We start from the raw sequence: 10287 nt of genomic DNA on the forward strand, positions 1-10287 counted from the left end.
ATCTGCCCGTATCTCCCCCCGTATCTCGTATCTGCCCGTATCTCGTATCTCCTGGTATCTCCCGGTATCTCGACTCCCGGTATCTCCCGGTATCCCGCCATATCCCGCCATATCACCATGCAGAGCGCATCTCTCTCTCTCTCTGAGTTGTGCGAGGCGTGAACCGCGCCATTCGCTCTCACCTGGCAACCCTGTCTGCACGTCTCGCGCGCGCGTGAACAGGGCGGCCGACCCGGGGGAGTTCAAGCTCAGCCCGTGGAGGAGCCACATCAGGAACCCGCTAAGCTTCAAGGACGCGCTTCGCAAGCTGGCTTCACGCGCTGACCTTGGCTTCGTGTCGCTGAGCAGCGAGCTGGGCATCGTACACGACGTCTGCGCCGGTGCTGGGCGAGCAAACGGTAAGCACGTCCTCGCCCTGGGTCGGAAGACGGGCGCCATCCGACTCAACTGCGCCCGAGACTACGTCTTCCCAAAGCGCGGCTGCTTCGCCGTCTCCGCCCGCCGCATCCACGCCACCCCACAAGAGCAGTGGGCTGCCTACTACCGCACCTTTGCCGAGCATCACGCGCCTGTGGTGCTGCGCGGCCGAACATACGAAGGCGTGGACGGGCTCGAGCGAGTCTGGCCCTTGCTTTTCGGCTGCTACAACTCGACCGCGGCGGGACCCCGCGCACGGCACGCTCGAATGCTATGACGCTGAGTGAGAGTGACAAGTTGGAGCGGAATGCTTCTGAAAAGCTGTCCCTATAAAAAGTATATTTATGCGGCATATATTCTTTAGGGGTCCAAAGATCGTTGCCATTGGCTGTGGGAACGGCGTCTGCTGGCAAAGTAGAGGGTGAGAGAGAGAGAGAGAGAGGGTGATGAGTGAAAAAAGGCCGAAACACGGAAGGGATCGCCATGAACGGCGTCTGTTCCCGTAAGAGATTTTGGGGTTGGGGTCCAAAGATCGTCGTTGGGAACGGCGTGTTGAGTGTTCCGAAAAGGTGCCGGGTGGTTGATGGCAACACTCTTCTGCGCTTCTGCCTGCGCTTCTGCTGGGCGCTGTTGCTCGTGACACGCGAATCAGCGACCCTGGGCTGTGCTGGACGGTCCCTTGCCCCTATGACAAGAATCGGTGCCTCCCTCGAGCGACGTCCAAGCAGCGATTCGTCATTAACATCGGGCACCAGACGCGGGAGCTGACGTATCCTATCATCTCGACGAGCTTTGCGGACAATATCGTTCCGGAGATCATCTGGTGGCAGTACGAAGCCTTGCCGCTCACACGCGAACTGCTAGCCTACGCCTTTCCCACTGCGAGGCTGTATTTTGGGACGACCGACGCGCCGCGCTGCCTCAAGAGGAGGTCCTTCCGTCCGCAAGGCACACGCGGCACCTTCACAGCCGCCACCGGCAAAGCGTTCCGCGCCCTCGTCTGGCGCCGGTGCGGCATCTCCTCGCGGCCGCCCTCCGCCCCTCTCCGGGTGCGGATCATCGACCGCCCGCGCGGCGGCGGCGGCTCCAAGAACCCGTGCCGGCTGCCGGGCCCGCACGTGGGAGGACGCAGTCTGTCAAACGCGACCATCGCCGCCCTGCGGTCGCACCTGCCCGCCGCGCTGCGATCTGCCGGGGCTGCAGAGGCTCCCCTCGAGGTGGTTCGGCTGCCGGAGCGGCCCGACTCGCTTTGCGACCAGGTGCACAGTAGAGGAGAGAGCTGAGAGAGAGCCGAGAGAGAGCCGAGAGAGAGCCGAGAAAGAGAGCAGCGAGCGAGCGAGCGAGCGAGGGAGGGAGGGAGGGAGAGAGGAAAAGAGAGAGGAGTCGAGACCATCAACGGCGTGAGGAGACCTCGCACCCAACTCGCAGCACGCGCTCGCACCGTCCATCCGCGCCTTCTGCGCCTGTCCAGGTAAGACGCTACGCCGAGGCGGATGTCCTCATCTCGCCGCACGGGGCCCACCTCGTGCACATCCCGCAGCTGTCTCCCTCGGCCGTCTTCATCGAGGCGGCCGCAGTAGCAGAGACAAGCTTCGCTTCCCGCATGAGGAAACCCCAGTTCATGGCACTCTCAAGCACAAGGGACACGGCTCAATCTCACGCCTTCGGCCGCCGGCCGGCTCATCCTGTCACGCGAGCCGCAAAGCCCCGTGCTCGTAGGTGACGCCGTGGGCCGCCGCCCACCAGCCAGCGTATGCCGCTGTGGCAGCCCGCCTCCGCCTCAAGCGGCTTCAGCTCTGCAGCCTCCGGCCGCGAGACGAGCGGAGCGGACCCGACACATGCCCGGGGCTCGCCCCCCCACGACGCGTCCGTTACGCGTCCCGTAGGCCGCCCGACGAGAGGAGCGGGAAGACTGAGGAGCAATGCGGCAGGGAGGGCGGCACCGTGAGGGGGTGCTTGTACGCCGCGATGAACTGCTTCGAGCTCGCGGTGGTGCGGGACAAGTCAGACCAAGGCGGCTCGCCCAGCCCAAGCTCCCCACGGGATGCACTTGGCGGAGACGGCTCAGCGCCGTGCGTTGCCGGTTGCCGCAGGCACGTCTCATTGCGCAACAGGGCAGGGCCGCTGCCAGTGCCTCGAGCCGACGCTGCGGCAGGCGGTGGCATTGGCGCAGGAGGGAAGAGGCTCGGCCGCTGCACCGCGGCGTGCGGCGGTTGCCGAGCGGAGCTCGCGTGGGCTTCTCGAGAGCCATACCGCCGCCGCCGCCGCCGAGGCCGTGGGCGGGGCGGCCGCCGCAGCGCCGACGTTCTGCAACCCGATCGATCTGCCGTACCGTTTCCAGCCCACCACGGGGGAGTCGTTCCGCGAAGGGGCGGACCCGACCATGGTGGTCTTCGGCGGGCGGTACTTGCTCTTCCTGTCCAAGAATGGCGGGTACTACGCGTCCAACGACCTGGTCCGGTGGTCCCTCATCGTGCCGACTGGCGCTCCCGACCGACGACTTCGCCGCCATGTCCGGGACTCGTCCACGACGTGTCCCCGACACGTCCCGTAGGCCTCCCAGTCGACGACTACGCGCCGACGGTGATGCAGATGGAGGGCCGGCTCTTCTTCACCGCGTCGCACTCGAGAGCGCTGTATACCACCGACGACCCGTTCAAGGGCAAGTGGCGGGAGGTGGCGACCCTGCCCTCGTACGCCGACCCGGCGCTCTTCCTCGACGACGATGGAAGAGTGTACCTGGCGTACGGTTCCCACCAGACTTGGGGCCCGACAGGTGGGGGCAACGCGTCGCACGTCGTCGAGCTCGACCCGGCGCGGGGGTGGAGGGAGGTCTCGCACCACAGCGCGGTGGCGTTCGCCGACGCCGCGCGGAACGGGTGGGAGGTGAGCGGCAACGGCAACGACGACTACAGACTTGCTCCGTATGTTGAAGGTCCGTGGATAACCAAGGTGGGCGGCGTATACTTCCTCCAGTATGCCTCGCCCGGCACGCAATTCTTCACGTACAGCGACGGCTTCTTTGTGGCGAAGAGCCTCCGCGACCTAGGCCACAGCCACCACAGCAAGTACTCGGCCGTCTCGCCTTTCTCCGCCAAGCCGACGGGCTTCATGCGAGGCGCGGGGCATGGCAGCATCTTCCGCGGCCTCGACGGCGGATTGTGGCACGTCACCATCGCCGTCATCGCGAGGCACATCCGCCGACTCGTCATCAACCCGGTGCACGTGCAGGGCGAGTGGATGAACGCGGACACGTACCTCGGCGACTTCCCCGTTGGTGTCGACGGCAGGCAAATCTCGCACGCAGTCACACAGACACCGACACATAGAGAATGAGCACCTAAACGTTGGCCATGGAAGGCTCCTGCGCCCCTGCTCGTGCCACCATGGGATGCCGACCTTCCTCCACCTGCCACTAGGCGCCCCGACTGGCAGCTTTTGTCACTCCACAAGCCGGCCACAGCCAGCTCCACTTCCGGCGCCAACGCCCCGTCGCGCGCCTTCGACGAGGACATCCGCACGTGCTGGTCAGCGGAGACCGGCGCTGCGGGGGAGTGGCTGGCGGTGGATTTGGGCGCCAACGCGACAGCCTACGCGGTGCAGCTCAACTTTGCTGAGGCGACGCCTGACACGCTTCGATGCCCCCTTTGCCACCACCGCCCTCTCTCACCGCCGCCGCCTTCCTTCGCCCGCCGCCTCGCAACACACCACCCACCTCCTGGCCCACCAGGTGGGCGCCAAGCAGACGGGACGCCTCCCGCTCCGCGACGCGTGCCGGTACTACTGCGAGGCGTCGGCGGACGGCGTGCGGTGGACGGTGGTCCCCGAACTCGACCGCAGGGAGGGCGGGCGCGACTCGCCGCACGACTACGTCGCGCTCCGCCAGCCTCTGTCGCTGCGCCACCTCCGGGTCATCTCGGCGCACACGCCCGCCGGCGCCGCGTTTGGCCTCTCCGACCTCCGCATATTCGGCACGACCGCCGCCGTCAAGCCGCCGGCGAGGGTCGGCGCGCCGCGAGTGACCCGCGACAGCGCCGACGCACGGCGCGCCAGCGTTGCGTGGGACGCGGCGGCACGGGCGGAGTGGTACGTGGTGCGCTTCGGCGAGCGCGGCGCCCCCGGCCAGTTTCACAGTTACCAGGTGTACGGCGGGGCAACGTCGCTGGAGACGCGCGCGCTGTCCGCTGGAGTCGAGTATGACTTTGTTGTCGACGCCTTCAACGAGGGCGGGCGCACGGTGGGCACCCCAACCGCGCCTCGGCTTGCGCAGCGGCACCCGTGAACTCTGATTCCTTGGTGTTCGCCGCGTGAAATTCCGCCTCGAATCCTAGTAGCGATCTATCTGCGTGCGTGCGTATGAGTGAGCTCACTAAAGCCGTAGCTAGAGCTCACACACTAGAGGCCCCGTCATCGCATTCGCCTTCGTGGGACCCAGTGTCATTGTGTTTTTGTGTGAACCCTGCGCGCGGGCCTTCTAGGCCCACGTGGGTAGTCCCCATTCCCAGCACCCAGGGCCTCCGGGCGCCAGGGCACAGCTCCACAGGGCTCACACCCCAACCTCTCATAGACGTTAGACCAGCGGGCGCGCAGCGCCATAGCACGTGTGTTTCTCAATATAACAGGTGTGTGATCTGTCCGAAATAGCCTCTCCCGAGCGAGGCCGCCGCGGCGCGGTGTCACAGTGCCGTGGAGGCCACACGGCAGGGACTCTAGTGCTGATTATTTTGGATACTTGGAGGGAAATCGCTTCGGAGGAGGAGGGCACGCGCCACACTCGGCAGGCAGCTCGTAGCCTAGACATACGTAGTCTTGCGTGTGCACGTAGCAAAAGTTGCACGCCGTCTCGGGGTCATCAAGCACGGCACGGCGCAGAAGCTGCTGCTCCTCTTCACTCCCGCCGTGCTTGTTATTCTGTGCGCCATGGGGGCTGCTGTCATAAACGTGTAGCACATAGTTCAAGAGGGAGGGGAAGCGAGCCGCCGCGCGCAGCAGATCTGGCTTAAAGTTCTCCAAACGGCCGATGAAATCCCAGTGGATAGGCCGGCCGGTGGCATCAGTGGCTTTTTCGGGGGCCTGCCCTGTTGAGCTTTTTCTTTGCTACCCTTCGACGCGCCGCTAGATCCGCTAGCCCCCGAGCAAGAACAAGAGGCTTCCGACTTGATTGAGACGCGCCATGAGCACGGCGGCGACGAGCAGCAGCGCGAGCCTCACCACCTGCGTCACAGCGACCGAGTTCCTGACCGCGCCGGCACATCTCACGCTGAAGCTGCGCACGGCGCGCCGCCGGAGGGTGAGGTTTGCGGAGGATGTGGTGGATAACGAGGCGCGCTTCAGGGCCGCGCGCGCGATCGCGCCATGCCGCGCGCGTAATCGCCCATTCCGCCCGCCCCTTCGGCAGGACCTCGGGCGGAAAAAGTCCAAGTGCTGCTGCCAGTACCACCGGCCAAAGGCGTTTGACGAGAGCTCGGATGAGGAGGGCGACGCCGGCCCGTGCGATCGACCCTGCTCGCCGGCGCAGGCCGAGCCAGAGGGCGGCGGGAGCGATGGCTCTGGCTAAAATCGGCGGCGGCTGTGCAACAGGTCGCTGAGGAGGGCGGAGAAGCCGACGATGACCGCGCCGACCCGCCGACCCGGTCTTGGCACTTGGGTCTACCCGCGCGCCCGCGCCGCATATACGTAAAGTCCCGCATCAAACGCTAAAGATGTCAATCGCTCGGTCTCTTCTTCCTCTATCATTTCCTTCCTCCCATTATCATAGCTGATCAAACACAACTGTGCAACGACCTGACCGCTGACGCGCCGTCTCGAACATGCGGAATTCAGCTGACTCAACCGACAGCTGCCGCCTCGCTTCCGGCCTGCGCGTATGCTCGCCGCGTCGCCGCGGCGCTCGCAGTGAGTTCCGTACGCAGCATGTCCAGGGCGCGGCTGGCGGCGCTGCTGCCGCCCGGGTCCTGCAGGGACCGGAGGGGAGGCCAGTGTGTGGAATGGAGGGAGGCGCTGCCAAAGGAGGTGGGGCAGCAGGCGCTGTGCAGGAGGTGCCGGCGTGGGCCGACGGACCGCACGGGCTTCCAGGCGGGGACGGGGGGGGGAGCGCACCGCAGGCTGCCCCTCCAGCAGCGCGGCGGTCGCCGCAACCCGCCCTGGCCGCGAGGAGCCGCCTGTGCCTCTCACGCGCACCGCGGACGCCTCCGGCCGCGCCACCGCCACAGCCACCGCCGGTTTCGCCGCCGCCGCCGCCGCCGCCGCCGCCGCCGCCTTGCGCTCTTTCCGAATGCCACGGATCACGTCATCCCGCTGCTGCGGCGTGGAGCCCTTCTTGCGTGCGCCGGTGCGGCAGTCCCTACGCCCCCTCCTAGCCCTGCGCGGCGTGGGGTGGCGCGCACAGTAATGCGGTGTGGCAACGTCGTGTGGGGGGGCAGCGTGGCCTCACATGGAGAAGGGGCTCGGGCAGGCTCGCAGCAGCAGCCAAAAGAAATAGCAAAAGTTGATCCGTACGTGCCTTCTGTGTTTGGGCGTCACATTGAGCCAGAGCCAACTAGCCGTGGCGCGTGCCGCGAGCCAGCGAAAGTTTAGAAATAAATGTGACGTACATGTGTTGTTTGTTCGGGTTGTGTGCGGCGACGGCTAAAGAGCATCTGTTCCGGTGGCGGTGCTAGCTACAGCCGTCGAGCAGCGGCGCGTGCCACGCCACCGTCGCCGCCATCCACTCGCTCATTTGCGTCGGCACGAAGCCGAGCTCCTCCTCGGCCCTCGTCGTGTCGAGCACGCCTTGCTTCTCATAGTTGCGCATCTCGGGCGCCTCGGGAACCTCGGGGACCGGTCGGCCGAGCGCCGCCGCCAGCGCGGCGACATAATCGTCGAGGTCGTACCCTTGCGGCCCGCCCGAGGCAACGTTGAAGGCCTCGTACGCCTCGGAAGCACCGCCGTCCTGCCGCTGCGCGGACGCATGTGTCGGCGGCGGCGGGCGGTCGACGACCCGCGCGATGACCTGCGCCACGTCGTCTGCGCACGCGACGCGGAAGCGGCGGCCGGGCCGCTCGGCGGGCGGGCACGCCTTGGTTTCTGGCAGCGGCGGCAGGCCGAGCACCAGCCGCTGCAGCTTCTCGTGCCTACAGTCGGAGATGTCGGTGGTGTCAAGGAAGTGTCCGGCAGCACCAGAGCCGCTGCAGCTTCTTGTGCCGCGGGTCGCAGCCGGCTCCGACGACGGCAGGCGGGCGCACGACGGTGGAGCGCAGCGGCGGCGCCGCGGCGGCGTAACGGTGAAGCAGCGCCTCGCACTTGAGCTTGTTGCCGCCGTAGTTGCACGGCGCCTCGCTCGCTGAGCCGAGCCGCGCCGACTTCTCCGCGATGCGTCCGTCCGTCGCGGAGACATCCATGCGCTCCACGCCGCCCGGATAAGCCATGTTGGTCGAGACGAAGATGTAGTGCGCCAGCGGCAGCTTCTCATGCGCGCGCCGGACGCTCTGAACTTGCGATGGCTTCATCGCTGTAAAGTCAACGATGACGCGAGGGCAGTCGGGCGAGCACAGCGCAGCGACAAAGGCATCTTCGTCGTCGCGGTCGCACAGCAGCATTTCGGCGCCAGCTGGCGTTGTGGGCCGGCGGCCGTTGGTGCCTTGGCCCTGCGTCTTGCCTCGGCTCATGATGACGACGCGCCGGCCAGCCTCGAGTAGCCGTGCAGCCGTCGGCGCGCCCATGAGACCAGTGCCACCGATGACGAGGACGTCAGAGGTAGCGGCCGCGATGGTCGCGAGCATTTTTGGTCCCAAACGAAGCCTCTCTCACAGCACTGGCACGACAAGGCTGGGCGCAGACTGGCGCGGACTGGCACACCAAAAGCGAATGCTCGCCCGCTTCTCGGCCCTGGATGTGAGGCTAATGACGGTGAACCTTCTTTTCTAGACCGGAAGGATTGAGAGCAGCCTCGCTCTCAATCCTAGAAGTCGAAGGATTGTGAGCAGCACTCCTCGCAATCGTAGCATCTCTGTGCGATTGCGAGCGCCGGCGCTCGCAATCCTACATCTTCTAGGACTAAGAGCAGCTCTGCTCCCAAGGTGACTGGTGACGCCTACGACTACTGCCAGAGCGCTCGCAATCCTAGCAAAGTCTAGGATTGCGAGCGCCGGCGCTCGCAATCGCACAGAGATGCTACGATTGCGAGGAGTGCTGCTCACAATCCTTCGACTTCTAGGATTGAGAGCGAGGCTGCTCTCAATCCTTCCGGTCTAGAAAAGAAGGTTCACCGCTAATGACTGCACTCCAAGTGCTCCAAGTGCTCGGCTCTACTAACAAGACTCTCTCACATGAATGACAAGTGATCCCACGACCGCGATTGTGGGGACTACATGATCCGTACGTGAAGGGTGGTGAAGGGTGGAGGTGCCCGTTTGGTATTGCTAAAAATCTCTCAGAGCTAGGCGGCGCAGACACCCCCCACTGGGGCCGAGGACAAGAGGCCGTTTGCCGAAGTTGCTTGTTCTTGACCCAGTTGGCCCGCTTAAAGGGGACTTGAGCCAGTTCCCAGTTCCGCAGTTGATGCGCGTCTAGCGCGCCTGCTTGTTGATGTTGTCGGCGTCGCCCGCCACCGCCGCCATGGAGATCTGCTGCGTGTGGTGAACGACAATCTGACTGTCACTGTGCGATTTCGGGGCCCGGGGTTGTGCGTTTAGAGAGATTTGTGTTTTGTTTGTTTTTGCGTTTATGTGCAAAACAAAAACAAAATGAGTCCTTTGAGAGCATTGCTCGCGCCGACGCCTCGCCCCAGGCGCTCCGCGACCTCGCGTGGCTCCAGGCACAGCTGCCGACCGAGATGGGCGGGTGCAACATCGACACCGCCTTCACGCGAGCCGACAGCGACTTCTCCATGTCGCTCCTCAAGAAGTGGCGCACCCTCGTCGCCCACAACCCCGACTTCTCGCCCTCGACGAGGGAGGTGCGTCCAAGTACCCCGCCATCGCCGCAACTATCGCCACCTATGAGTCCGCCCTCTCGGACTGGAAGGAGGTGTGCGAGAAGCGCGCCGCCCGCGACAAAAACAAGTACTAGCTACTACACCGTCCGCGGCGGCTACCTGACTGAGTTTTACCCCAAGAGCGCATCCCGCTCCCCGAGCCCGAGTCCCTTCCAGCTACCGACGCGATTCTCAATGGCACTTGCAAATCCACGTACCCGCGGCCGCGGGCGCTCGCTGCCATCAAGAATCACAAGGACTGGTACGCGCACCAGGAGCTCGTCAAGGCGCGGGATGTGCACGTCAAGAACAACCCGTCCCTCGGAGACAGCGCCGTCAACAACCGCGAGGCCACGCGCCTCATCTCCGCCTCAACGCCTTTCGCCGGCAAGGCCCTCGATGTCCGTGTCGACGGTACGTACGCCACCGCCCTCTCCTCCGACACCCTCCAGGAGGAGCTCCAGCGGAAGCTCGGCCTTTGGCTCTCCGCGGCGCTTCCCACCCTTCGGGTCGCGCTCGAGCGGGGCATGCCTGTCGATTTTTCTTCGGCGACTACCTTTACAACAAGGCCCACCACCGGCGGCCCCACGACGGCGTCCTCGCCGCCTGGGCGGACGCGATGCGCGCCCCGGCTAACGCGCCGGTCGTGCACGGTGACAAGGAGAAACCGGAGCTCACCCGGCAGTACAATGAGGGGTACAAGGTCGACCTCGCAGAACCCCATGCAGGGCCGGGGGGATGCGATGAAGTGAATGAAGTCAAGCTCTGGACGCCCCTCCTCACTCAAGACCTCCTCGACGGGCGTTGGCAACGCCTCGAGCGGCGGCACGCCCGCCTCCGTTGGCCAAGCGGAGAAGGCCCGTCGCCTGAACATGGGCTGCAAGGCGCGCGGGCACAGCCCGGCCAACCCTTCTCCC

At 65.4% G+C, this 10287-nt stretch overlaps 3 protein-coding genes across 3 annotated transcripts; 2 read left to right on the plus strand and 1 right to left on the minus strand.

Moving 5' to 3' along the window:
• Positions 1-900: 900 nt before the first annotated feature.
• Positions 901-4778, plus strand: EMIHUDRAFT_455409 (hypothetical protein; the record flags this gene model as incomplete). The annotated part of the gene is made up of 10 exons (XM_005787483.1): positions 901-1091; positions 1208-1426; positions 1550-1676; positions 1889-2034; positions 2304-2420; positions 2511-2629; positions 2787-2929; positions 3010-3671; positions 3837-4035; positions 4148-4778. The coding sequence occupies 10 exons, from the start codon at positions 901-903 to the stop codon at positions 4697-4699; spliced, it is 2475 nt and encodes an 824-aa protein (XP_005787540.1). The 3' UTR covers positions 4700-4778.
• Positions 4779-5590: 812 nt separating this feature from the next.
• Positions 5591-5974, plus strand: EMIHUDRAFT_227896 (hypothetical protein; the record flags this gene model as incomplete). Its single annotated transcript, XM_005787484.1, has 1 exon — positions 5591-5974. One exon carries the CDS (start codon positions 5591-5593, stop codon positions 5972-5974), a length of 384 nt encoding a protein of 127 aa, XP_005787541.1.
• A 996-nt stretch (positions 5975-6970) lies between these two features.
• On the minus strand, positions 6971-8177 carry EMIHUDRAFT_467468 (hypothetical protein; the record flags this gene model as incomplete). The annotated part of the gene is made up of 2 exons (XM_005787485.1): positions 6971-7529; positions 7576-8177. 2 exons carry the CDS (start codon positions 8175-8177, stop codon positions 7073-7075), a joined length of 1059 nt encoding a protein of 352 aa, XP_005787542.1. The 3' UTR covers positions 6971-7072.
• Positions 8178-10287: the final 2110 nt, after the last annotated feature.

This window comes from Emiliania huxleyi (assembly GCF_000372725.1).
Source record: "Emiliania huxleyi CCMP1516 chromosome Unknown EMIHUscaffold_142, whole genome shotgun sequence".
Taxonomy (NCBI): Eukaryota; Haptophyta; order Isochrysidales; family Noelaerhabdaceae; genus Emiliania; species Emiliania huxleyi.